The 27,586-nt window shown below is 42.8% G+C and overlaps 1 protein-coding gene and 1 long non-coding RNA gene across 7 annotated transcripts in view; one reads left to right on the plus strand and one right to left on the minus strand.

The window, feature by feature from the left end:
• Positions 1-13,402, minus strand: part of IQSEC3 (IQ motif and Sec7 domain ArfGEF 3) — a 103,854-nt gene extending 90,452 nt beyond the window's left edge. For 3 of the 5 annotated variants that reach the window (XM_061345785.1, XM_061345782.1, XM_061345784.1), the window contains exon 1: positions 12,787-13,402. In XM_061345785.1, coding sequence (XP_061201769.1) covers positions 12,787-13,277 — 491 coding nt within the window. In that variant the 5' untranslated portion in view covers positions 13,278-13,402. The remainder of the gene's footprint in view (positions 1-12,786) is intronic. The other 2 variants (XR_009724257.1, XM_061345781.1) reach the window with 1 other exon arrangement.
• A 3,811-nt stretch (positions 13,403-17,213) lies between these two features.
• LOC133208134 (uncharacterized) lies at positions 17,214-27,038 on the plus strand. Of its 2 annotated transcripts, none has more exons than XR_009724258.1 (3): positions 17,214-17,689; positions 20,068-21,664; positions 26,858-27,038. It is a non-coding gene; the product is annotated as an uncharacterized LOC133208134 (long non-coding RNA). The 2 variants fall into 2 exon arrangements; XR_009724259.1 differs by lacking the exon at positions 26,858-27,038 and adding an exon at positions 21,773-22,600.
• Positions 27,039-27,586: the final 548 nt, after the last annotated feature.

The following is a 27,586-nucleotide window of genomic DNA, read 5'->3' on the forward strand; positions in this document are numbered from 1 at the left end:
TAAATGCACCCTTTGACCATGGGAAATGTATTCAAAAATGGTATATGGATTAGCAGATTATGCCCCCCTGCCCATACATGCACGAAAGAGTGCCAAAGAGCACCCTTTGGGTTTGTAAAACACTGGAGCCTGCCCAATACTGAATGAAAAACCAGGCAGGATGAAGAATCCCTATCAAAGTGATGTCCCTAGCTAACAGGTAATCAGGATGAGCTAATGAAACATGGTTACCATCAAGCCCTGAATCATGAACAGGAGGGGTAGGGGATCACAAATGCTCTTCTTATTACTGGAAATTAAAACGCCAGTCCAGAACCCACTAAGCCACACCTATCAGTCATGCAAGAGTTCTCCTTGAGTGAGGCAGGAAAGATCTGACAGAGAGAGACTTTGAAACTCTCTGCATGACTTGGCGATTGCATGTTCTGCCGTGATTGTGTCAGAGGAGAAGGGAATGGAGGCAGCAGACCCCATTATGGCTCTGTATCTAATAGGAGAACAGAGGGAGGGAAAGCAGAGCTGTGGAAGAAGAAACTGCATCTTGCTAGGCAGTGGCTTTTGGAGAAGGTACTCTGTCAACTTATTCACATGCACAGATGTGATAATTACTTTCCGCTTCCCTAGCTCACACGCAGTGCTTACCTCTGTGGGAGGCTTTTCCTTTTGCTCTCACAAAAGGAATATTTTTGGTGTCTTCCATGTGCTTGCTGGGCTTTTGCACATCAAATCAGACTGAAACAGCAGAGACTATACATTCTTAACCCAGCTTCTCTTGCTACCCCTCATCATTCCGTGCAACTCATAACTGGTTCCTTGCTGCAAGAAACAAAGCACACTCCAGCATGTCGGTGTGGTTTCTCCCACTTTTTTACTCCGACATTATTTCCTTGCTGGACTATCTGCTTTTGTAAACCTTGCTGGACTTGCATGCAATACACGTTCACAGCCTTCCCGACCTGAAACCATGTGTCTCACGTCCTCGCAAAATTCAATATTCAATTTTATCTCCAGCCTCCACTGCTCATTCTTCCTAGTGTACGTAACTGACACCAATCATGAGTTGCTGTTAAGGATTTTTGGCCAAGTTACAGATCTTTAATTAGCCAGACCTTTTCCTGATATCAAGGTGTCCAGGGAGTGAATGAGATTTCAGGGTTTAGATCAATGCTATTGTGCCATAGAAGGGACCTCATAACATTTAACACTTCTGGTCCCATTTGTCTACTTCTTTCAAGGAACTGTAGCCTACTTGACAGATCAGAGCCCGGGACACAGGTTTTACTCTCAGCTTTGACTAGCTGGATGAACTCATGCAAAACATTTTCCATGTCTTCATTCTCTTATGTAAAATGAGGACTGACTACCTTTGTAAGCACTGAAGGGTCTACTGATAAAAAGTAATGCAGAAAGGATATCGTTTGTTGCCATTATTAATATTACTAGCTTTTGCATGGTATTTTCATCGTTCATTCTGCAGCAAGATTTTGCCATGGTTAGAGGTGTACTAGAGGAAAAGTGTACATAATTGCTGCTTGCTGCACTTTTACATATTTGTAGGAACATACACTAGCAATATTTCCCCTTGAGTAAGGGTATTACTTCCCAAAGCACTTCAGAAAAGGCAATATTACTGTATATATGTGTTCCTCTCTGAAGTGCAGATGTTTCTGGTATTAGATTTGCTAGTTGGCCGAAGCAGCCCGCAATGAAGCCTTGTAAAGAACTGCAGCAGAAGAATGGCCCTGATTCCTTATGCTTATCATTTGTGCTGGAGGTAACAACTTCACAAGAGGAAGATAATGAAGAATGATGCCTGTTTTCAATTAAGCAAAGCAGTGAAAGGAACATGATGAGAAATTTACACCAGCATGTGAACAGGGATAACACCTTTGCTCTCTGCATGTGTATATCCCCTGAAGGGACACAGGTGGTCAAGGTCCCCATCATCTAATCTGAAAATAGGCGCTAATGCCAGGTAAATATCCCGAAAATGATGCTATCTGCAGACATACTCCACTGTCTTCTCCTAGCACTCTGGCTATTTCTTGGGAGATCTCCCAGACACTGCCCAACCAAGTTAAACTGCATTCCTTTAGATAATCTGACAAATCTACCATCCTACAGTGATAAGAACTAGTCACATACACTCTGGGCATTGCTTTAGACGATCTGACAAATTTCCCATCCTACAGTGATAAGAACTAGTCACATACACTCTGGGCATACCATAGTGCACTTCTTCCTTAAGCCCAGGAGCTGCCTACTGGGGAGGTGGCTTCAACCAGTCAGTATCTGTTAAAGATAATGTTCAGTGTGTGCAGAGGAAAAGGCTCATGAGAATAGAAGTAAACCCCTGTCATTCCTTCCTTCCCCCCAGCTACACTGAAGCAGCATTACAGTGGTACATGCAAATGAACCCAGCATTCCAAAACCTCACAGCCTCTGCTGTAGGCTATAGAGCTTGTGGCCCTCCTACAGTTTCCACTGGGGTCTTTCCACTTCCCCTTGTAACTCCTCCCCTCTGCTGTCCACTCTTCCACCAGCTTGTATCTCCCCGTACAGACAGCCTCTGCAGAATGCAGAAGTATGGTGTAGCCTATCCTTGTGCCTGCTGCAGAGGCTCTGGTGAGCATACAGATCTGCACACCAGTAGGATGTAGTCCTGAGGCAACGCTCCACCCATTCTTTCAGGCTTGGCATTTGAAGAATAGGTTAATACAGACTTAAAACCAGCCTGAAGGTCGCCCTTAGTGCACAGTAGAGGTACAATATAGGTGCCTCTCATCTTCTTCTTCCTCTCTTCCTCTGTCACCAACATTTCCATTCTTCCACCTACCTGTCAAATAACTTGCTGAAAGCAAATGGAGCTTGGCAGAAGGCTGGTCCTTCCCTTAGAAAGTAGATTCTTTCTCCCACTTTTGGGAGGCTAAATACCTTGAAATGTCTGAGACTGAAACTCCTTGCCAACACTTTTTATCCATCAAGGATACAACCCAGTATTCCCTATCTGCTTGTCTGTGTAAGAGCCATGGTAAATGAGGTGATAAAGGTGGTATAACAGCTCAAGTCAGAGCTTGTCTAGTGAAGTCAATACTTATGTATTCAGCTTGACAAAGATGAGAAATTCACTCCTTTCTTGGCAAAAACAAGGGACCAGCAGCAGATGTTGCTGCAGCTAACATGGAGATCAGTATTTTCCCAAATGAGTAATAAACAGTTTTGGGGGGAGACATTACAGCAGTTGGCATCCCAAATGATTGACATGTCAAGTATGTACAGAATCTAATAGGTTAATAGCTAACTCTAACTAACCACCCCCAGTGGTGGGACATAAGTCAGGTTCAAGAATATCCGTAACATTAGAAGTTGATGTATGAGTGTTGTATCTCTTCAAGCTTGAAGCCACTTAGTTGAGTTCAGCACTCAGTTTTACAGTTAAGTGGCAACAGAATCTGACTCTGGCTCACCTAGATGGTAAAATAGTGCAGATTACTGATCAGAGCCATGCAGTCTATCTACATCAGGAGTCTTGAGTAGTTATAGATCTATTGGCACAAAACACGGTAGAAGAAAGCTGAAGAGAAATCTTTGGTGTGAGAATGAGGGAATACTCAGAGAAAAAGGATGAGATTCCTCAGGTTCTTCACTAGTTCAGATAGAAGTTAGTGGTCCAGTGTGCATGGATATCAGCATGGGCCCTCAGGACAAATCCAAAGATACTCAGTTACTATGGTGAAGAGTGGCATGTGAGTACCTAGGCAGACATAGGCAATTTACTGGTGTCCTACTGGGGATTGATTTGCAAATTAAAATCCAGCAAATGAAAGACAAGGACATTTGTGAGAATTCTGCACTGACTGTAGAGCTGAAACTTGTCCTGGAACAGCTCAACAGAGGCAAAACCGGTATTCCTTACAGAGTTGCAGAAGCAAGGAAAGAGGTCTGAGCTTGGCTCCATGGAAAATGCTATCATGTATAAAGTCTTTAAGAACCTCAGGTCCAAAACAACACTGCTCCAGGAGGCAGATCCAAGGATGCTCCATGGAGGCAGTGCCCCCCCCAAGCACAGCAACACCAAGCTGTCAGATGCTGAGGCTGAAGGAGATGCTGTCAGAGCAGCTCTCCCACTGGAGCAAAGTACTGCGAACTGCGTCGAAATCAGCATTGCACAGACAAACAGATTGACAGCAAGGTCCCAAATTTTAATAGAAAGGTCAAAATTTGAACAAACATGCAAAGTACAGCAAAACCTGAAGAAAACCTCAAGCCTCTTTAAGATCGATAACAAATTCAGTGTCAGTTTTCTACCACTCTTGAGAATTACATAGGCGCCTTAGCGTGTTTCAGCAAATGGAAGTTAAACTCTCCAGTAGTAACCATCTCAGTAGCAGCTCATGCCCATACAAATGCTGGCAGGTGGATTAAGGTGATCCACCAACTTCGTATGCAAAGCCAGAAGGAGAAACAGACTCCTTTTGCTAATGGTAAACCTCCACCTATGTGCCCTCTGAATTCAGTAATTTCCCAGTTCTTTCTAACTTTGATATTCCAAGTCTTGTAAGAGTCTATTGCACAGAGAACACCAGCTCCAGGAAAGGATCACAGATTTGGATTGGACTGTTTAGCCATTTGGATGTAGTAGTAAGCTAATTAAGAAAACTATCTGGGACTTGGTCTTTATTGCCAAGGTTCCTGAGCAAAATGTGTTTTCTGTGACCAAATAATCTTTTCCTTTTTCCTGCCTCAGTGTGTGTGTGTGTGTGTGTGTGTGTGTGTCTATGTTGGCTTCTACTTTGTAACTGCAGATCCCACTGTGAGTTTCAACCAAGTCTGAGTGAGTAACTGCAGTCTCAGAGCTACTAATCTCTAACAAGTTCCATGAAAATAGCTAGCAGGGTGCAACAGAGAGAACTTTGTAGGTTCTCCACTGAGGGAGAGTGAACGGCTGCTGAGTGAACTGAAGCCATTACTCCACACAGGAGTATCCATGTTGGAGAGAGATGTTATTACACAAGCCTCAACACCAGGAGAAGCTTAGATCAGACCTCACATCGAGTCAGGCATCAGAAAATGTAACTGTGACAAAAATCTCCTGGAAACCAAGCTTCATTAGCTGTGGAGCTCACAGACCCCCTTGTTTTCAGCTAGAAGAAGGAGGAAGGATAAGGTTTGCCTATTTAATTTCCTATTAAAAATCACATCAGATCCACCAAAATGTTCCATCTTAGATGTGACTAATCATGGGAAGTATTGATCCACCTCTATCCTCCTCAGAAAGTGCAACTTCAGAGTACATGAAGATAACAGCTGATCAATGAGCATAATCTTAGCAAAAGCAATAAAAACAATACCTGTGTGAGAAGCAGACTGAAGGAGCATGCACAAGGTAGAGAAAAAAAAAACATCATCAACCAGAGCCAATACATCTTTATAACCCTGCTGCAGCAAAATTCCTTTTACCAGTTTACATTAAATTACCATGCAAAAACATTACAAACCTATTACACAAAGAATCAAAATGCTGCTTAATGGTTTTCTCATTGTTCACAGTTACTTCTGCAATGAGTTGCTATCTATTGCTGTTGTCAGCATTCATTTACAGTAGTGGATGTACGCATATTTGTGTGTGAGGACAGATACACAGAACCTGGTACAGATCCTCAGTTGATGTAAATTCTCATGGCTATACTGACGTCAGTAAAGATACACAGATATCCTCCAGCAGACAATTTGCTTTTCTATATGTAAAAAGGACAGAAACTACGTGCTGTTTCAACTTTCCTCTTAGACACTTACTGTAGATGAATGCTCATGCAAATACATTCTCTCTTCTATGTGCAAATACACATATTGCCTTGCAGTCCGCAGTGCAAGTCATGACAGGAGCTTTATGCCACTTCCTGTGATGAAAATTATAAAAGGGATCGTTCCTGATCTACCTGCCCACAATTATCTGTAACAATAGATCTCCAGCTGCTTTGCTACAGATCTTAAAACACATAGGGGTGAAAAGGACTGTCTGACATCACAAGTCTGTTAAAAAAAAAAAAGAGCAGGAATTAAACTTTGATCTTAAGACTGTCCAATGCTCTAAGAGATCTTAAACAGAGCCATTGGGCAGAACAAAAACAATATCAAGACTCATTTTTCACCAAGGGCTTAGCTAAATGAAATTATAAACTCCAGAATAGATGAATACAAGGATATTACTAGTCTGTTTCAAGATACACCTCTTTGAAGGTAAAATGCATATGTAATTCTTTCATTTTAAATGGAAAATGGTCACATTTCAGGCTCAGTCTTCGTAAATTACTCTTCTTTACTTTTTCCTTATTTCCTCTTGCACGGTTCCATGGAATGTGGCCCAAGTAATGTTCACAGGCTGCAGGTAATTTTATAACAAATGAAATATTTTCCATCTGTTAAACAGAGGAATATTTCTGGCTTTCTATGTTTTCCGCAGGGAGAAACAACAAAAGGTTTCATAAGTGGATGGAAAAGGATAAATAAACCACTGCTGATCTAGGAAAAAAGGAGAAAAGAAGCAACCTAGCAAGGGATTTATAGGGAAAATAACAGGAAGTCAGATGATGAATAAACCCTATATACAGAAAGATTAAGGCAGAGACAGTAGCTCTTTTTTTACTGTTTCTACTTGGATTCCAAGGCAGAAGGAAAAAATAAAACTGGGAAATGTCTAAATCTGTTTGTCTAGAGGTATTTTTGCTCACAGAAGTGTACTTCATTTTGTTACGTGAACACTCTTTTTGAATGAGTAGGTAGAAGCCGTAATTAACAGAAGACCAGACTTCCAGCTGACAAGTTCTGGTCTGGCACCATCTAAGGGCTAGATGAGCAGTCCAAGAAGGCTAGATTTATCTGGGTTACCCTGACTAAAAGTGCAAATAACTTCAAGCGTGGTGTAGGTGGGAACGTGTACAGTCTGTGCCTCTTATAAGTAGCCACTCGCCGCACACATAAACTGTATGAACCGTGTCTAACCTGTATATTCCTGCATGCACATCATTTTACGAAGGACATGGAAGCATCAGTTGCTTGTTGCAGTCTCAGAACAGCGGGTGTCCTTGGGCACTGCACAGGCTGCAATGCACAGGACAGCCAGCCCAAGACTCACCTGGCACTGAGTCCCTGGCACGAATTCTCAAGGGTGTTGTTAATACGTATTCATTTGGAGCATTATTCCATATGTAGCTCTTCCAAAGAGCCACGTGTGAATTCATTTGAATGCTAACAGTGTTGCCATGTGAGCCCACTGCTCCTAAAGTCTTCTGACGGAGCCTTACCTTGGATCTGCTTGGGAAATGACATCAAATGGGCCAGTACAAAGCATACGGAAGAAAGGTACCCTTGCCTCCTGAGAAGAGCAGCCTGGCTGCAACAGAACATATACCTGAGTGACATAAAATATCACCATCTTGTCAGAAAAACAAAATAATGCATTTGCATCCCTCCTTATTTAAGCATTAAAAAATTCACCTTTTTGCTGTTGCTTTCAGCCTTTGGCTTCTCTTGTTAAAAGATTAGCATGAATATTTGTTTCACAGGTCCTGCTCTAACTGGGCACAGGACACATAGGTAGTATCTGCCCAAACCACCAGTAGGCAGTATTTGTCACAGATTCCTTCCTTGTTACTCCTTCCAGGTGTTTCCATCCCACCAGTGAGATACCCCACAATAGTATTTTGAGCCTTGACACTGCATTGCTCTGGCTGGGACTTTATACAGCATCACCCTCAGTGACATGGTTTAGTGGTGGTCTTGGCAGTCCTGGGGTAATGGCTGGACTTGAGGATCTTAAAGGTCTTTTCCAACCTGGTTGATTCTATGATTCTGTGATTCTATATTGAGGTGGTATCTCTGTGGGTGGAATTTCTCATGCTGTCTTTACTCAGCAATTTTATACCTAGAGCTTCATCCTGAATCCTTCCTGAGCTGAGACCTTTTGCATCTTTCTCTTCATCTGTTATTTCTTAAATATTGTTGTGAATCCCTAATTCCATATTCTTCTGCCTTTACAGGTCCTGATGTAGATACCATGCAGGTGTGTTCGTGCCATGAAGTATGTTGTAGACTGACTACAATGTGAATGGAACTGGTATGGATGTATCTTTAGATGGGACGTAGCCACAAACACTCTATTTTCGTCTCTCCTCTCATTATGCCCTTTACTTCAAAATCATTTGATCAGGGCTTTAGCATCTGTGTAGCTATTCCAATGCAGACCTCTGCCATTTGAAACCAACTTACAGCACTCGACTCCAAATAACTTGAGATGCTGAAACAGTACATTGCTAGCAGGGATTTGCAGAACCCAGGGCAGCACCAATGCAACTATTTCTGGTGTGTGAAAGCTCAAGGGAGTTAAACCCTTAAATAGGCTGGGGGAAATCTGAAAGAATGAAAAGAGAGGGCAAACATAGCATTCCTTGTGCACCCAAAGTGAAGGGAACAGGTATCTGGGGTACACAAGTCATTCAGAGTTGTTCTGATCTTCTGTTTGGGGTTTTTTTTTTGTGCTGGTGCAATGCGCAAATATAGCAAAATATGTTAATAGAAAGCCATCATATTTATAGTTATTGTTAGTACCCATTGAAATCAGTGGGATTTTGTCTACGCTTTTACCCTGGAGATAATCCATAGAATAGAACATTAATGCATAGTTAAAAAGAAAAAATATGGAAAACAGCACCTCTGCATAATATCTTCATTTTAAAGTTACATAATTGAGCTTTTGAAATTAAACAAAACTACAGCAAACAGCCTCAGACCACAACAGCAACTAAGTGACTTTAACATTGTCTTTTAAACTTGCCTCTTTACTCAGATAAAAAATACCACCCTAAACCAAAAATAAATAAAGATAAAAGATAAAATAAAAGAAGATAGTGTTCAGCCCAATGCATATCCAAATGAGCTTTAAGACCTCTGGGAAAATGTGATTTCAGAACATTGCTTCCAAGAGTTCTAAGAGTTTATTTTGCATGAGGAGATTACCTTGTGGAGCAAACAGCGGCTAATAGTTTAAAGGCAGTACTTAGATCCTTCATGTCATGCTAAACAAATACTGTTTCTATGCCTTGTTTTCACTGTTGGCAAGAGTCAAAAGAAGACTTTAATGTCACCTCAATGCAGAATGTTTGTAAATGGCACGTGTCTTTTGATGGAAGGAACTATAATGGATTATTAGCTATTATTCTAATTGTATTTATCAAAGTGAGTTTTCAACATGCTCAAAATCTGAAGTCCTTCCATAGGCAGAGCTCACAGTGAGAATTCCACTGATAAAAAAACAGCAGGATTTGAGCCATTTAGACTTAATCTGCTAAGCCCCGTGGCATTTCCCTGATACTCAACAAAGGGAACTGGGGATTGGCAAAGAAGGCAGTATTCTGATAAAGAAGGGAAGGAAAATTTATACTCACAGGATCTGATGATGACACTTTGGGATGGTCCCTTAAGACAAGAGTCTGCCTAGTAAGGGTGATCTAAGCTATGCTAATTTGGCAACCTGTATTTTTGAAGCAAAACATTCCATGACGAATGACCTTATTTTTTTGTTTTTAAAGCTGTGAGGTGCTTATGCAATAGACTCCTAAGGTAGAAAGAGACAGATGCCACGGAATAATAATCAGCCGAATTCTTGCTGAGGATCTCTGCAAAAATCTTCCTCCTTGCCTCTCTTTTCATAGGTAAACTCAGTGCTACCTTCCGCACACAACACCACGCTGCAACAATTAGGGGGCCCCTGCATAACTCCGGATTTGCTCCCTTTCTAGAGATAGGCTTGGGTTTGTTCCCTTTTAAAATGAAAGCTTTCTTATATATATATATATGGGCTTTAGAAAAAGAAAACCTTCTTTAAAAAAGCAAACAATAACACTGAACTTTTATTTAAAATTAAAGAGGTGCTTCAGTTGTTCTTTCTTCCGAGCCCCTTACAGAAGACTCCCCTGGTTGACATGAACAGTCACACATGTCCAAAATTCAGGCCTCCACTTCTATTCAGGGCTTGAGGTTTAGCTGGGCTCAAAAAAAAACCTCAGTTGTGGCTCAAAATGAGCAAAATCCCCGGGCTGTGTCTGAGGTGAGAAGGGTGAGCACAAGTACCCTTAAACATGCTGCCAGAACCTCCTGTCTTGTGAGAGGCAGAGGAAATTCCATTACTGGGCAGTGACAGCAGGACACTGCCTGGGTGCTGCTTTAACCCTTGCTTTCAGCCACTGCATCCTGACATGGTAAAATATCCTTTCTGTTCTGTTTAGAGTGGCCATTTTCTGTAGTGAACAGTCAGTTCCTATGCTCTTAGCTAAAAGAAAAGAAAATTAAATAACACTGAATTTCAGGGTTTATAATAGAGGGAAAAGCATGTTCAGATGTGGGGAGGAAGGAGGAGAGTGCAGATACCTAGCCTGTGTACGTATTCAAGTGTATGTCCCCTGCTGTTGCACAAAAGCAAAAATACAACTCTCGGGTTGGTAAGCTGGATCATAAGGGGTATTGGGCATGCTGTCAATAGGTGGTGAAAGATTCTCCACCCTCCATCCAAGTTGCCTTTAAGTTAGATTTTGCAGTTGGTTTGATTTCCTTCTAACAGTCAAAGATAAGAGAGGATGAAACCCGGTATATACAATCAGGGTGGAGAGGGGTTGGGTAAATGACCTGCCGGAGTGAGAAACGTAGACTGTTTTACATCCGTCATAATTCCTTTCCCATACAAAGCTTTTGGTTTGCCTAACCTATAGAAGGAAACAAAAGCAGTCTATTTTAATCTTCCCGAGTGAAGAACGCTGCAGGGATTGCTCTGTTATCCCCAGCAGCAGCCCTGACTTTCCACATAAAGGTTCCATCCACATCCATCTATCTATGTACTTAAAATATAAAGATTATTGCATGATGCACCAGCAATGAGCACTTCACTATGAAGAAAAAAATCTATAGTTCTTTCCCAGACAAACCCCACTGCAAAAGAAAAAGGTCAGGTAAGAAGGAGGGTTTTAGACTTATGCATAGAAACTGATCCTTCAGTCTGTGTAATGACGTATGTTAGAAACTCTGTTCAGAAGAAAGGAAAGCCCTTGCTGATGCGATGTTTCTAACAGAGCCTTCACTGCAGAGATTCACTACTGAAAAAAACCAAGAGGTTTAGCATGTGTTTTTAAGTGGGTTTCCTACTGTTTTGGCTTCAGTGACTTAACTATGGTGTTCTGGGTGTACAGCAATCACCATGAGTTCAGAGTCTGGTCCGATGTATTTTTAAAACTCCATCTATTGCACGATGAAGAAGGTCCAGATCCTGCAAATCCTTACTACCTGTATTAATACTTTGAGTAGCCCACTCCCTGCAAGTTGTGATTGTGAAACTGAGTCATACGGTGCAGTATTTTAGAAATACGGATCTGCCTTTGGGGATTCAAGCATGCCTTGACATTACATATTCCTTTAATAGTATTTATTTCAACAGTAATTTCTCCACTGATTTTCATAGAGTCATGTGATAGAGCTTAGCTGCTATGAAGTGGTGTAACTGTACTTGCATCAGCTGAAAATCCAGCTCCATGTTGTAGCTATGCTTGTGGATTCAAAGCAAACATGAGAGAGAAGGGTCCCTCCTATTTAAATTATCAGAAGAGACATGGAAGATATGTTGGGCTATACAGTGTGCTGTGTACTTCATTTGTTTTGACATTACTATAACCAAAACAACAGAGTTCATTCCAGGAAAGGAATTCTGATCTAGTTTTACTACTTATATTCACTTCTTTCTTGCATAAAAGAAGCCACATCAGAAACTAAGCCCCTTCTCCTCCTGACTTCACAAAGTCTGGTGTTCAACCAGAAAACATTCCCCTGCTTTCAAAGTGCCTAAACAAAGGGGGTTATCACAATGCTGACTGCAGTTGTAATTACCAGCTGGTGAGCCGGTGGCATCTACTGGGTACATGATCCCAGAAAATGTTACTCCTCAATAGTAGCCTCTTCCGCTACCTATAGTGCTGGAACGCTCATCGTTGTTTACTATACATGCATGCACACAGACCATTATCAGCATTCAGTACTAGTAGGCATGCTTTCTTCACTGAAGAGGAGAGACCAGGAAAAAAATACTTTGTCCTTTGGAAGAGCTAGATCAGTGTGAGGTGCCACTCACCAAATAAAATAAAAGGAAGAAAGAAAGAACCCAGACAACCCACACACAAGTGTGATGAGCATCCTAAATGTCAAACATACATACAGCAGCTGTATCTCTCTGAACACATATACACTGTGTGCGATATAATGCACATCCTAGACCCCTCGCATCAGCCTGTTCCAGGGAGGATGAGGTATTTTGACAGATAGCTGCGAGTTAAGGCAAACAGAAGCTGTCACAATGCTGCTGTCGCCTTTGATCCAAGACTTGTTTATTTATGACAGACAATGAGGGCACGATGCTCCCTGTGAGCACCACGGCTGGGTTGAAATGAACCATAGACACTTGTACATAGAAATGAAACGGGTGAACCGCGGGGCGAACGCCTCCGGGAAGCAGCATCCTGGCTCCTCTTTGCACTCTGCCTGCTCTCCCTCCCCGAGAACGCATGGAAGGAGGGATGGAAGGAGGGATGGAGGGCGGGATTCCCCACCCACCCACACACCGCCTCTCGCTCCGCAAGGCTGCAGGGGGGTACAGCCCGGTCCCCTCTCGGACCCGGGCCCGGATGGGGCCCGTTCCACGGCTGCTTCCCGCCGCCACCCCTGCCCGCCCCCTTCCCCTTCCTCACTTACTCCGGTCTCCGGCTCAGGACGCCTTTGCCGATGGCCTGGGGGGGCTTGTGCTGGAGCAGAGCGGCGCAGCAGCCCTTCTCCCTGCCGTCCTTCTCTGCGGGGTGCTGGTGGGGCTGGGCAGCAGGGTGCTGATGCCCGGCAGCCCTCCCGCTGCCGCCGGGGCCCGCGGGTGCCTGCTTGCCCGCCGGCGGCGGCGGCTGCACCGGGAGCTGTTGGTGGTGCTGGAGCGGGTCGGGCTGGCCCGGCGGCGGCGGGGGCTGCTCTGCCGGGGAGCCCTGGGACGGCTCGGCGGGGGCCGCCGGCGGCTCGGCGTGGTGCGGCTGCTGCCCGCGGAGGTTGCGGTTCTCGGTGCTGAGCTCGTCCAGCCGCCGCTCCAGCTCGTCGATGCGCTGGCGCTGGGTGTGGATGAGGCTCTGCTGGTTCTGCACGATGGCGGTGAGCTCCTTCAGGTAGAGCACGGCGCGCACCGGGTTTTCCAGCAGGCTCTCCATGCCCCGGCCGCCGGGACCGGGCCCCGCTGCCCGGCCGCCGGGCTCCGCCGACAGCGGCGCGGGATGCGGGGAGGCGCCGACACCAGGCGAGCCGCCCCACGCGCGCGGCCGCGCCACCAGTGGCCACGCGCGCGCGCGCGTTCTCGCGGGCGGGGAGCTGAGGGGAGGAGGCAGTTCGGCTGGTCTCGGATCGGATCGGCTCAGATCGTCTCGGCTCGGATCGGATCGGCTGCCCCCGCGCGCCACGCACGGCCGAGTCCGTGGGAGGCGGAGAGGGGCGGGACCCGCCGCAAAGGCTCCGCCGCTCCCCCGCCGGGCCGCGCAGGCGCGGGAGGGGCACGGGGTGGGAGCTGTCCCCGTCCCTGTCCCGCTCCCGGTCCCGGTCCCGGTCCCGATCGCGGTGCTGGGGCCCTTGTTTCTGAGGTAAAACTCGAGTGGCGGTGCTGCGCTGCCTCGTCCCTTCCGCCCTCAGCGAGGGGGCGGGAGCCGCTCCGGCCGTGTCTGGGTGCTACCGCCGCTCTCAACGGTGTGAGAGAACCGACCCCTCGGGAGGGAGCGGGCAGGTAGTGCCCCTCTGCGGGCCCTTCGCAGCCTCTGTTCTCCCTGAACTAGGTTTTGCGGTTCTTCTCCAGGGTGACTTGGTGAGGACTTTTTCTTTTCTCAAAGTGTCTTGAATAACTGTGGCTGGGTTTGACTGCACTGTTGGTAACGGTCCTGTTTCTATCACTTCCCTTGTTAGCATTCAAAAGGCCAATCTGAACCCAAGGGAAGGATGGATTACCACGGAAAATGGATGTTAGAAGTTTGTTGTTCTTTTGAGTCTCTGTTGTCCTTTAGGCTCTTGGGAAGAAAGCTAGGACTTGGTGTGAGGTTTGCTGCGGGTTGTGAAGCTGGGGATGTAATAATACCAGACAAGTGACAGGCAGGGCCTTTGCTGTTACACTCTGTTACAGGTTTGCTTCATCTCTTAACATCTTCCCTTACTCTTCTTCATCCATAGCCTTAAGAGCCTTGGGTCTGAGAAACTGTGTGTTTCCTATTGCATTTATCAATAAGTAACCTGGCTAAAGGCAATAACTTTCAGGAACTCCTGTGTAGATCCACAAACAATTCTGCTGATTTCCACAAAGGTATCCTCACCTATCACCGTGGGTGCTGAAGATCCAGGATATGTGACAAGCAGTCAGACCTGGTTTTAGGCAAGCATTTCAATGGATTTGACTGAGTGTACAAAAGGTGCAAGGTCACAGAACAAAAAGCAAACAAAAAAGTTTTAAGTAGGTGATTTTGAGTGTAGAACTACTCTTATTTTGCCTTTTCAGATAAGCAGAACATACACCGTAGCAAGGATTTCCTAAAGTGAGTAGCCCAGCAATGTAAAGGAGAATCTCCATTTCAGAGGAGCTGAAAGGTGTATTTCCAGGCTCTTCTGTTCACAGATAGCCCTGGGAATGTAAACTGATGCAAACAGGATCACCAGGATTAGAAGTTCTTCACAGACTCCTCCTAAAAAAGAACTGCTATTTGCAGTTCTCTCACAAGTTCTTAGAGATGGCTTTGGAGGATTGTGAAACGTTGCCTTATGTCCCCTGTGTGCTGGGGTGGGGGGAAAGACCCTGGAGTGAACTCTAACAACTAAAAGCATTCATACCCCCCACACTTTTGATTTTATTGGAAAGTTTTAGTGGAGACCTTCCTCCATCTCATTGCCTAGTGTGTCATTAACATTTCGTGACAGGGGAATGACTGAGGAGGAACTGATATTATTTTGCAAGGGGAGAGGTGATTATAGGGGAATGTGAAAAAAGGCATGCACAAAAGACAGGGGAGGTGAAAACACCTGAGCTATATTTGAGGAAGTGTGAAAGTGATCGTTTGGGAAATCGTGCTGGTGTGCTGTCTCCTTTCAGAGACACTACTGAACAGCATCACTTCAGTCTTGCCTCATAGGAACAGAGTCCAGGGACACCAATAGAAGTAATGTGCTTTTGGCACCAGTACATGATGGGAGACAACCAGGGATGGCTGTCGGTATGGTCACAGATGCACATACACACACACAGAGCTACCTTGTCCTTGTTAGGAGAGACTTCAGGCAAAGACTGTTTATCTTGCAGAACAGAGGAAGCTGTTCTAACTCTTAAGGCAAGCTCTGCACAGAGTTCTGTCTTTGCACTGGACATCATGTCCGTTTGCAGCTCAGCTTGATAAAAGCAATGAAGAAATAAGGGTCATAGACATCATACTGGCCTATCCAGGTATACAGGCAGGTTGTTGCTAACTAAAAAGAGAAATCATCCTGGTTTGGGTGACTGGGGGTGGGGCAAAACAGCTTGGAAGTCTCCTGTCATGATGCTTGAATGCCTATTGGAAGATGTGACTTTTACTGTGCAAAGTGGTCCTGATGTATTCATTCACTGTTTGTGCACCTTTAATTTGCTTGTCCAGCCTCATTAGCCTAGTTTCTACTAATAAATCTTTGTCATAAATTACACAGACATTTACAGGCATGGATTGGTAAGCTGAAAACAAGCATGTTAGTAGAATCAGAAAAAAAACTGTTTTCTCTGTGGGTGTAGTAACTGGTGGTCAAAAATGGTAAGACCATACTTAACCTTTAAGGTTTATACAGAGGGCATATGCCAAAGGAAAATGCAGCAGAATGCTTTTGTGCCAGACATGAAAGACTGTGCAGGGATATTCTTACAAAACTGCAAGAGATAAGAGTTGCATAATCCTCTGTAATAAGAAAATTCAGTGAAGATGGGGTATTCATTCAGGAGGAATTGCAAGGTTATCAGAAGAAACTGAATGTGTTCTTTCGCTTGGTAGGCAAGAATCCTGCATAGCTCTGAAATGCCTCCTCTTTTACCCAGCCATCACTGTGTGCCTTTGATCATGCTGCCACAATACCTAACATACATCACTTGCACAGCTCTGCACATTAGTGTAGTAAGTGTTACTGTTCCATAGAAAGTGAATGGTAGGATTGTAGCTGTTGGAAAGGGAAATGAGGACATAGAGTGGTTGACTGCCTTGTCCAAGGCCATGCAGGAGGCCTGGACCAGGGACAGATCCTTGATTGCAAGCAACTTTAGCATTTAATCTGATTTTCAGGTCACTAAATGCTGCTGCTTCTCTCTTCAGGAGAGATGGTCTCTAGAGGGAAACAATGGTGAAGATTATTTTTGCCACAGATAATTTGTTGGTATTGTATTTTTCAAAATCGTGATTCTTTTTGGTCCATTCCAGAAAAAAAGTAATAATGAATAATAATGGATTAATTATGTTGTTATGGAATAAAGTGCTTCCCTTATCCACTTAGCAAGGTGCTTGGGCATTGCACAGACAATTACAAATAAAGTGCAGCAGTAGTAATTAAAATAAGCATGCATTATAAACACAAAATAAAATGCAAATGAATCAAGCCCCAGGATTTAATGGAAAGGTCTAATACTACATGATCTGATTTTGTATTTAGCTATTTAATTCAGTCAGAGTAGAGTGAATCCATAAATAAGGGTATACCAAGAAGCACACATGAAAGAGAAGGTAGTAACATCTTCAGTTGTTTCATCCGAAGACAAATTTTCACTGCAGCGTGTTCCTGCAACATCTGAGAGGTCCTAATCCCACTTTAATTTGCAGCAGCTCACTGAAACTTGCTGCAAACAAATCACTCCAGCCTTTTGACAGGTAGAGACTTTCCTGTGCTTTTCTATTTGAAATTCTGTTCAAGGCATTTCCCTCCTCTCAGTTACACTCTATGTCCTTCTGGGGGGAGTAATCAAACTCACAGCAAACCCAGGCAGTCTTCTCTCCCATTTCTTGCATTTAATTGTGTTTTCCTCCATCTTCCATACCCAGGCTTTGCAAGGTAACAACTTTCCCTTTGTAATTAAGTATCCAAAGTGCACTGCAGGGCATATAGCTTAGTTTCCCAGCTATGGCTTTATGGTTTTTTTATCATAAGCTTATGAATTTACGGTAAGGTATTTTATACTTCTGTAAGATATGTACTTCTATTTCTTTTAGGAGAAGGAGAACTGTCTATAAGCACACCTGAATACAACAAAGATTATGCGTTCAAGGTCAGGGCCTTAGTACTCAAGGAAAAGCAGATCTAATGTTGGCCAACACACCTTAATTAATCTAATGTTTTCTCCCCTTTTTCCTGGCTCTCTCAAAACTATGGCAGAATCTTGAGTGAAATCCCCACAGACAAGTGTTTGTTTCCAACCAGATCCATTCTCATTCAGTTCAAGAAGTACACACAAGGAAGGTAACATGAATCATGTAAAGAAGACAGAATTAAAGAGGGGAGGGAAGAGATGCAACTATCACGGTCTTGTGTTGCCACCTTCTATTCTGATTTCAGGGGGAAGCCAGGGCAATTTCAGACCCACCTGGAGGTTAGCAGCTGCTTGAGTAGAGACTCTTAGAACTGCTTGCAAACAGCCTACAGACAAAAAAAAATCTGCAGGAATTAGATGAATAATCTCAAAACAGAGGATAGAATCAAGACAATCACAATGTACTCATGCATAATTCATGGAGGGGGGGGGGGGGCATCTGCATCTCCTGAATGCTTCTTTCACTTGGGCTTCTTTCACTTAAGGCCTCATCCAAAACTATTCAGACCAATGAGAGATGTTTCACCATCTTGAGTCTAAGCCAAGTCACTGTCTGCTTACTCCTGTAAAACAGATGGATAAAATGAGGCTAAAACCAATCAAAGTTTGTTGCCCACAATCTCATGGTGTGCTACTGAGGGCCTGTAATCAGAAAGCACTGGATTCAACAGCAGTGCTTCTGGTGCTTCAGATGAGCATTAAGTAAAGGCAGGAGCTCTGCTTCAGATGAGCATCGAGTAAAGGCAAGAGGAGTCGTCTGGCATCTTTTGCATCTGTCCAGCATTTAAAAGCAAGGTGGTATGGTCTAAGCTAAAATGAATGTTTCTTTCTCTTGTATTGGGGCTGTTGAATTGTTAATTTATACTGATATCACAAAATCAAAAGCAAAAAGAAAATACCTTGTTCTATAAATCAAACATAAAGAGCTGAGATGCAGTTTCAATGTTTGGTTGGGGTTTTTTTCCTCTCTTAACTGACTACAGCTAAGATGATGTATAACTGTTTTAAATCAGCTGCTCATCAGGAAATAAGGAACAAGCTCGTATTGTAGCCTTAGCTGATGTGTAGTTTTGACACATTTTCAAATCTTGACTGTGTCTGAACTGTGCTATTGCAGCCTTGCATTTTTTAACTGCAAATTAAAAGGAATCAAGGTGCTCTTTAGAATGCACTTTCCCTTTTAATGTTGCTGAATGTTATATTATCTCCTGTCTTTTTCATGAAAGAAAATAAGTTTTGACCACTTAATTGATTAATTCTGGAGAGCAAATGCTGCACAGGGACATTTTCTTCACAGTCAGTCGGGTTTCTGTTTGAACTGACAGTTGTTCAGTCTTTTGTAAATACTGCAGTAAAATGAAAAAAGGGAATATGAGCTCAGTTCTCCAAAGGTTACCTGACTAGTCCCACTGAATTACATTGAGATTTTCAGAAAGGACAAGTTTGTGTGATCTGACCTTGCATAAGATATACAGAAAAAAAAAAAAAAAAAAAGAAGGAATGGAATAATGTTAAGTCTAAACTCCAGCTAGAAGGTTTTCCTGCAATGGCAGAGATGAAATGCTGTCAAGAAAGCAAAAAGCATGCATGAACAATATACATTTCCACTAAGGCCACAATATACCATTCTGATGGGCAGCTGTTTAAAATATTTGTCAGCTGCATTCCAGGGGAAAAATAATAAAAATTGAAAGAAACCAAAGTATTTGTCACATCTCAGCTCTTTGTTTGATTTATCAAATGAGATACTTTCTCTTTGCTTCTGATTTTGTGATATCACTATGAACTAACAGTTCAGCAGCCCCAATATGAGAGAGTGTTCACCTTGTTGCAGATTTCTATTTAAAGATGGTATGACTGTAGAGCACAGAGTCTGGCTTTGAGGAGCAGGACTGAGGATGAAGATACCAGAGGACTTCTCTTGCCTTTACCCAATGCCCATCTGAAACAGAGCAAGCACTTTCTGATTACAGGCCCTCAGTGGTGTCCGGTTTCACCTTGAAAGCAGAGCTTGTCTAGTCTGTGCTCCTGTTACGCAAAAAGGGTGAGCAGATGCTGACTTCTCAGGGAAATTAAGGCCAGGACAAATCAATAAAGCATCTGGCCTGATGTGCTGCATACCCTATAATCTCATGCAGCTTGGAACATGAGTTTAATAAAAACCTATCTCCGGAAATGACTCTGGTACTACTCTGAAGACAGTAAAAGGTAGAGAATTTGTCTTGTTCCTTGCTATTGTGTGACTATAGTTAATCTGACATTGTTGACAAGCTGGAATATTTTTCTGATTTGAATTTATCCTTTTTACTTTCCAGAAGTGAGTATGCCGTTCTCCACTAAAGAACTCTTTAGTCCTAAAGCCCTTCTCTCCTTGGAGAAGACTGATCAGCTCACCTGATGCTATTATTTTTAGCAAGCTAAACAGGCTGAACTCTTTAAATTATGCAGTTTTATTATAACTTGAGTCTTTCTTTTTTTTTTTCTTGTTTTTGAGGTAATCCTTCAGACTTGCTGATACATGCTATGGTGCAGCTAGAGGCAGGTCAAATATTTGATGAAGAGGTTGCTGCTCAGATGTGTTCCTGTCTCTTGTTGATCATTATTTTGGGTGTCAGGCTTCTGCTCAGGTTAACCTTTGCCTCCAAATCTGCTTACAGACAGGATCCCTTGTGCTCAGACATGCTGACTTGTGATAGGTTCTATTTTGGTGTCTGAAAGAATTTCAAGGAGCAAACAAAGAGACCAGAAGGATCCTGTGACTCAAAACCAACAGAACTTGCTTCAGACTCTTCTTTGAGGGACACAGCAGAATCGCTTCAGGCAGCTACCACCATCCACACTGCTGCAATTGATGCCATATGCCAGAGCCTCTGTGTGCACAGCCTCTTGCAAAGGACAGAAGAGATCACAGTTTTGGGAAGCCCAGATATAAAGAGCAGAAGATAGGTAGACTGGTGGCAGATCACAGGTCTAGTTTTTGTGTTGCATGCATTAGCTTAAGGTTAAGCTCTGGGTGCAAGCCATTCTGTCATGTGAATTTCTTCACAACTCTTGGGATTTTGGAAAAAGTTGAAGCCAACCTAGCGACAAGACAAGCAACTGAAACTTTACAATATTTAACTTGGCCAGAGAGGAATTCTCCACTGATTTTCTGGCTACTTCATTGGCCCAAGTAAAAGCCTCCTAGGAGACCTTCCCAGATAGTGAGCAGAAGTACCTTCTCAAACAACACTACACTCGGTTTTAAAAGATAGAGAAAATGAAAATAAGAAATAATCCCCAAAGCTTACAGCAGCACTGCACTTTCTTTCCATCCCATGCAGAGATGACGGTTCAGTTACCACTTCCCTCTGCTGCACTCTTTGCAGCGCTCACCTTGGAAAGGGGAAGAGAGACATGGCAGAGAACCAAGGTGAATTTGGAAGCATGACACAGGGAGATGGGTGAGAACTAACAGGAGGGAGGGGACTGGAGATGCATACATGGATTCTTAGTCACTGGGGTGGGCAGAACTGAGGCGGGGGAAGACTGATATTTGGTCTGCAGGCAAGAGTGATGTGGAAGTTGTGGAAGAGAAGTAAATGCGTGGAAGGAGGCACAAAGGTGTGAGGGGGGAGGCATCTGAAGCACTTCTCAATAAACAAGAGTGTCTGGATATTTGTTACAAAGACATACCGAATATGGTCAAAAGGGAGACTCAAAACTTGAAAGTCAAGTTGAAATCCACTGTGTAAGACTTAAATAGCATATAAATAACAAAAATCAGATGCCTAGAAAAGAGAATTACAGTGGGAGCAGCACAAAGTGATGCTTTCCCAAAATACACTTCCAACCAGACTTCCTGAGCCAGAGGTGATACCCTTGCGTTAAAAAAGAAGTCCCTCAGTAGTTTTCCCTTCTATCAGTTTGTCTGGTCTCACCTTGATCCTGTCTGCATTTTCAGCATCATCCTGTGGCTGGGAGCATATCTTTGCTTCAGCTGTCCTTACCTAACACTCTTTCCGAGCACTATTAGGAACAAGGACAGCATCACGTACATGATCAGGTACTGGGTCAAGGCCACTTGAGCAAACAGAATACTCTCTCCAAAGATGACAAGGTGCAGGAGCATGGAGGTACCTGGGACATGGTCAAAAGACAAGGCCAGTCTTTCCATTGACTCTGTCTTCATTTCAGGTCTGGATCCTAAAGGAGACAGAGTTATTTGCTGCTGTCTTAAGTTATGATTTGTTTAAAAGTATCCCATCTGTTCAGGTTGGTGCTTGGTTTCATACACATTTAAATTACTGCTGATTGTATGTGGTAGAGTGATGATTTTGGAAATAGTGGGTTTTAATTTCTTCTGTGCTGTGTTTTTTACAGAGATCAGCACAAAAAGGCAAAACACAACCAACTGTGACAAAATATATAAAACAGCATGAGCTGCCTACGGAAAAATGAAAACAGTCCAAAATAATAGAGACCAATGTGAATCATGACCAATAAGCATATTTTTTACAATAAACATGTCATCAGTGTCAGACAAACAAATCACAAATATTTATTAAGATAAGAAACAGATTATTAATAGACATCCCAATTTCAAATGATGTCCTTCAGTCCTAGTAGATAGGAATTAGCAGCCAAGTCTGCCAGAATGAATCTGGCACTCTCACAGAGGTCATCATACCTAACAAATTTAAAAATGAAGAGAGTACAAAGAAGGAGAATGTAGACAAGTGGGTGTTTTTTTTCTCTCCTACTAGTCTGACATAGTTTAGAGGGATCAGGCTGCATCAGTGCTACTAAAGATGATATAAGCATGGCGATAACAACAAAAAACTACAGGCAGAGTTGTGGGAGATGCTTCCCCGGTAGCTGCAGTTCTGACCCTAATCCCATAAGCTGCTCCAGGCAAGCAGGTGCATGAGGCCTCATTTTGAAATCAGTGGGTTCAAGCCAAGCACAAAAATCTGTCAGGTCAGAGCATCAGTCTGCAGTTTCCATTTACCTCCTTTTGCCATTCTTTCAGATGCAGATAATGCTGATATGGTGTGAGTTGTGACATTATAAAAATATAGAAGAATATAACAGTATTTATTCTTCCACTCTGGTGGCTGCAGAATGAAGCCTGTCAGTTAAAAAGTGAACCAAAGTTAATTTTCAGGAGGAGCTAAATAAAACCAGTTGTTTCTTAATGCAAACCTGGCACTAGTAGTCATGCAGGTGATGGATATATAGTCCTTAGCTACTGGAAACTGAGTGGCTGAGGCTGTAGCAGCAGTGGGAATTCTTCAAAACATCCATTATGTTTCACAGCATAGTTTTCAGGACATAAACAATATTATACCAAACTGAACAAAACAGGCATGTAAAATACTGAAATGTGACTGAAACAATATTTGTTTTGGCATTGCTTTTTGTGTTCCTTTCCCTTCTGTGTAACATCTACATTGCTTTTCTAGGGGTCCTGGGGCAGTGGTGAATCATAGAGTCATAGAATAGTTACGGTTGGAAAGGACCTTAAAATCATCTATTTCCAAACCCTCTGCCATGGGCAGGGACACCTCCTACTAAACCATGTCACCCAAGGCTCTGTCCAACCTGGCCTTCAACACCGCCGGGGATGGAGCATTCACAACTTCCCTGGACAACCCATTCCAGTGCCTCACCACTCCCACAGCAAAGAACTTCTTCTTACATCCAATCTAAACTTCCCCTGTTTGAACCCGTTACCCCTTGTCCTGTCACTACAGTCCCTAATGAAGAGTCTATCCCCAGCATCCCTATAGGCCCCCTTCAGATACTGGAAGGCTGCTATGAGGTCTCCACGCAGCCTTCTCTTTTCCAGGCTGAACAGCCCCAACTTTCTCAGCCTATCTTCATATGGGAGGTGCTCCAGTCCCCTGATCATCCTTGTGGCCCTCCTCTGGACTTGTTCCAACAGATCCATGTCCTTTTTATGTTGAGGACACCAGAACTGTACACAATACTCCAAGTGAGGTCTCACAAGAGCAGAATAAAGGGGCAGGATCACCTCCTTTGACCTGCTGGTCATGCTCCTTTTGATGCAGCCCAGGATACGGTTGGCTTTCTGGGCTGCAAGTGCACACTGAAGCTGGCTCATGTTCATTTTCTCATTGACCAGTACCCCCAAGTCCTTCTCTGCAGGGCTGCCCTGAATCTCTTCTCTGTAGCTGTGCCTGGGATTGCTCCGACTCAGGTGTAGGACCTTCCACTTGTCATGGTTAAACTTCATGAGGTTGGCATCAGCCCACCTCACAAGCGTGTCAGGGTCCCTCTGGAGAATATGAAGTACTTTACAGTGACAGAGACATGGTGGAGTATTGTGCCACCATTTGCATGACTATAGGCCCAAAATAAAACCAGGAGCTCTCAATAACTGCAAATACCAGTAAGCATAATAAGAGGTAAGTGCTGCCCTACTCCCCACTGGAGCTAGTGCCATCAATGCCAGGCCAGTTTGAATTTTAAGGAATATTCTTGTAGCTGGTTTATATTTTAATTTGTTTTCTGATAAATTGTACTTACCCATTTTGAGATAACCCTTCTCTTCCTTTATGTTTATATATTTGGATTCTTTCAGATATTCCTTCCCACCCACAGCAGTTCTTTTGTGATAGTCCAGAGTTCTTTTGACTCTTTTTCCTTACGAGACAGCTTCTTGCTCATAATGCTGTTTGACTTACCTGCCCTGGCCATATCTGTGCTTAGGCTACTTCCCTGCATGCTGGAAAGAAAGATCAAATCTGTAAGTCCCCTGCACCATACACAGGCATATCCACAACTGCCCGCTGTAAAGGCAGGAGTACCCCGAGGCTTTGCAGACAGAGGAGATCTGTGCTGTCTCACCCTTCAGAGGAGATGCAGCTTGTTTTTAGCAATCCAGCTCAGCACCTTTGCCCAACAGCAAAATACTTAGACAAAAATAGACAGAGAGGCTCCCTCAAACAAACTTAGAGGATTTCTGGGCTCAACCCTGATTCCCTGCATTCAATGGGAAATTCAAGGACATATTGATGATTCACATAGATCTGAGAACATGTCTTTCATTGTTATTGAAGCTGAGCCTGAGCTGAGAGGTTAGGAGCTTGGCTGTGGTTCTGTCTTCCTGATCAAAATTCTTGGTTCCTGGCTCATGTTAGTGGATGTGCTCACCTATGGCCATGTTGAAATTGATGCAGTGAATTATTGGTCATAAACTGTTTATTTTCTAATATAAATATTCAGTCAATGCAAAATTATTTGTGAATTTGAGATGTACTCACTGAGCATTTTGGACATCTAAAACAATGAGGACAACTTCATAGGAATGCCAAAATGCTTCTTTTCCATGTATTTTTAAACAAATTTTTTGGATGTCCTGGATGAGGTCATAAGGTGGCGGGGACAGAGGGAAGTCCTACACCATCACCCATCTGCCATCCTGTTCAGCAGCTCCTGGGGTCAGGACGCTCACATGGACCATGACTGAATGATGCCACATGCCACAGGGGTGCACAAATGTAACCTGTTTCTCAGGAAAGAGGCTTTACCACTGGAGTGTAAGGTACACTCCCCTTCCATGCTCTCCAGTTTGTATGAAACTCCCCAGACTTGTAAGTCTTGAGAGTGTTTTTTTTTCCTAAGCCCTTTGTCTTCTCCCAAAAACAGGGAAAAAAAAAGAAAACCTGGAGTAGTTATTTATTGATGCTTAACTTTACCATTTTTAAAACAATGGGCAATGCAGTTTAGCTAGCACATAGAAGTACTATTAGAAATATTTATTAAATGAATGCAGTGGTTTCATTGTGAAACAGTGACAAAGATACTGTTAAAATGGATGTTGTGTTGCACACAGTATTATTTTTGCCTGTTCACATCTCCCTAAAATGGAGGGGGGGGAATTAAAAGCTGAAGTGGGAGATATATCCTACTGCTTTGTAGATGAAAATAAAGATTATATCTGTAGGTCTTAGAAATAGAAATAAGTAGGGACCTGATGTTGCAATACAGATGCAAAATAAATTCATGTTTCTAGAGAAAAATCTTGTGACATTAACATGGCACCTTGGTATACAGTTATTACAAGGCTGTTAATATGGCATAATTTTAAGGACCACCAGGAAATTTGGCTTGCAGCACAGAGGCGTTCTAATAGCCTGATATGGTAAGCTTTGAAATGAAATAACTTCATGTGAATACTTAACAGCAATAGAAAGCATTTGAAAGATTGAAATGCAAGAGTAATAACATCACTGGAAATGTTTTAACATGTATGTCACTGCTCATTCAGGAAAAAAATATTTCACATAAGAATTTCAAGTTTTTCCTAGGTTTGCAGTTGAGTAGAAATTGGAAAAACATCTCTGAAGGTGATCCCTCAGCTCTTTTATGAATCCAGTTCTTTGGGTTTATTGTATATACCTGGAAAAAGAATGGGAGAACTAAATTTGGTCCCAACCAAGCAAATAGTTTATTTTTTACCCTAAAACTATGGAGTTTAAATTATTTACCAAATACAATAAAAACTGTGATTTGAGGTTGACTTTGGAAAGAAGCAGGGTTTCATTTTTTGGTTCAACAACTGAATCAAATAACCAATTATCCACACAACCCAGCCATTTGAACACCCCCTTACATCCTAAAAGAGGAGCTTGCCATTAACAGCAAAGAGTTCAGATAGACTTCTTCTCACAGAGGTAAGTCTCGGGGAATATTGATTTCTGTTATTTAGGTTTTAGATTTGAAAAGATGAAAAATTGTTTCAAGCTTGAAACTAACTCTGCAGAAATAAGCTTTTATTAAAGGAATTTTTTCAGTGCACATTTTTCTTTACCACATATTACATCATTTTCTGAAATATGTTTCTAGATGGCAGTGTCAAAAGTACAATTAAATGGTGCAGGACGGAGTCCTAATTGATGGTGACAATAATTAAAACAAATTATTTCATAAAAACTTCAATTTTTGGTTGGGTTGGGGGGTGGGGGGTTGGTTTCCTTTTTTTTCTTTCACCCTCATTATTCTGTTTGGAAACATTCTGTCCTAAAATGTATTGAGTGTCCTGCTGTTACTATTTAGGCAAGCATTTGTCAGTAGGTTCTTAATACACATTAATATTTTCAGTAGGCTTTTAATAGAACATCTTTCTCTCTTCAGTTATATTTCACTCTAATCTTTAATGTAAAGATGTGTTCCATCTCGTTTCATGCTTTGGTTTTTATTAACTTTCCAAATATATTCAGAAATTCTCCAATTTGTATCCAGCAATGACTTCTGTCTTGAAGCATTAAATGTACATTTAAACATACTGAAGCTAATGTGGGAAACAGATAAAATACTATTAAGAGTTCCTGGATTAAATAGACATGATTTGAAAAACATGAATTTTTAAAAGAGCTATTGGGAAAAAAAAAAAAAGGAAGTAATGTTCTTGAAAATTCCTTTTTTTTTTTTTTCTGTTAGGAATTAAAAGTCCAGAAGATTAGGAAGAAAAAAGGCATGTCCAAAGCCATGCAGAGAATGCAGTGGATTTTCATCAGAATGCTGACATTTATTTATTTCAGAATGGCAGAAAAAAAAGTGACCTGGAAACAAGGTCTGATATTTAGCACCCACATTGCTCTAAAGGAACTTAATGGGTAATGGGTTAAAACTTAAACAGGGAAAGTTCAGGTTAGATGTAAGGAAGAAGTTCTTTCCTGTGAGTGTAGTGAGGCACTGGAACAGTGTGCCCAGAGGAGCTGCGGCTGCCGCATCCCTGGCAGTGTTCAAGGCCAGATTGGATGGGGATTGGAGCAACCTGGTCTACTGTAAGGTGTCCCTGCCCATGACAGGGGGTTGGAACTGGATGATCTCAAGGTCCCTTCCAACCCAAACCATTCTATGATTTAAGGTGGTCAACCAAGAGAATGATGGTCACGACTTAATAACACAGTAGCCGGTAGTTGTATTCATCCCTGGATGAAGGATCCTTGGATCCTTAATGTCCTCTTCATGTGACCAAAGGGGATTAGTCAGCTTGTGACAACTCCAAACTTCATCACAGCAATAGAAGAATGGCCAGCAACGAGGTTCATGTCTGAAACAAGTTCGAGAAGGTTTGGATAGCTGACTTTTGGGTTGGATATGCAATGGTAACTGGGACTGCATGGCAAATAGCAGGGTGTCTGGGAGTTTTGTGAGTTTTGTATG

This window comes from Neopsephotus bourkii, unplaced genomic scaffold, assembly GCF_033783945.1.
Source record: "Neopsephotus bourkii isolate Nb327-2 ecotype Australia unplaced genomic scaffold, CSIRO-AGI_Nbou_v1 NB_244, whole genome shotgun sequence".
NCBI classification, from domain to species: domain Eukaryota; kingdom Metazoa; phylum Chordata; class Aves; order Psittaciformes; family Psittacidae; genus Neopsephotus; species Neopsephotus bourkii.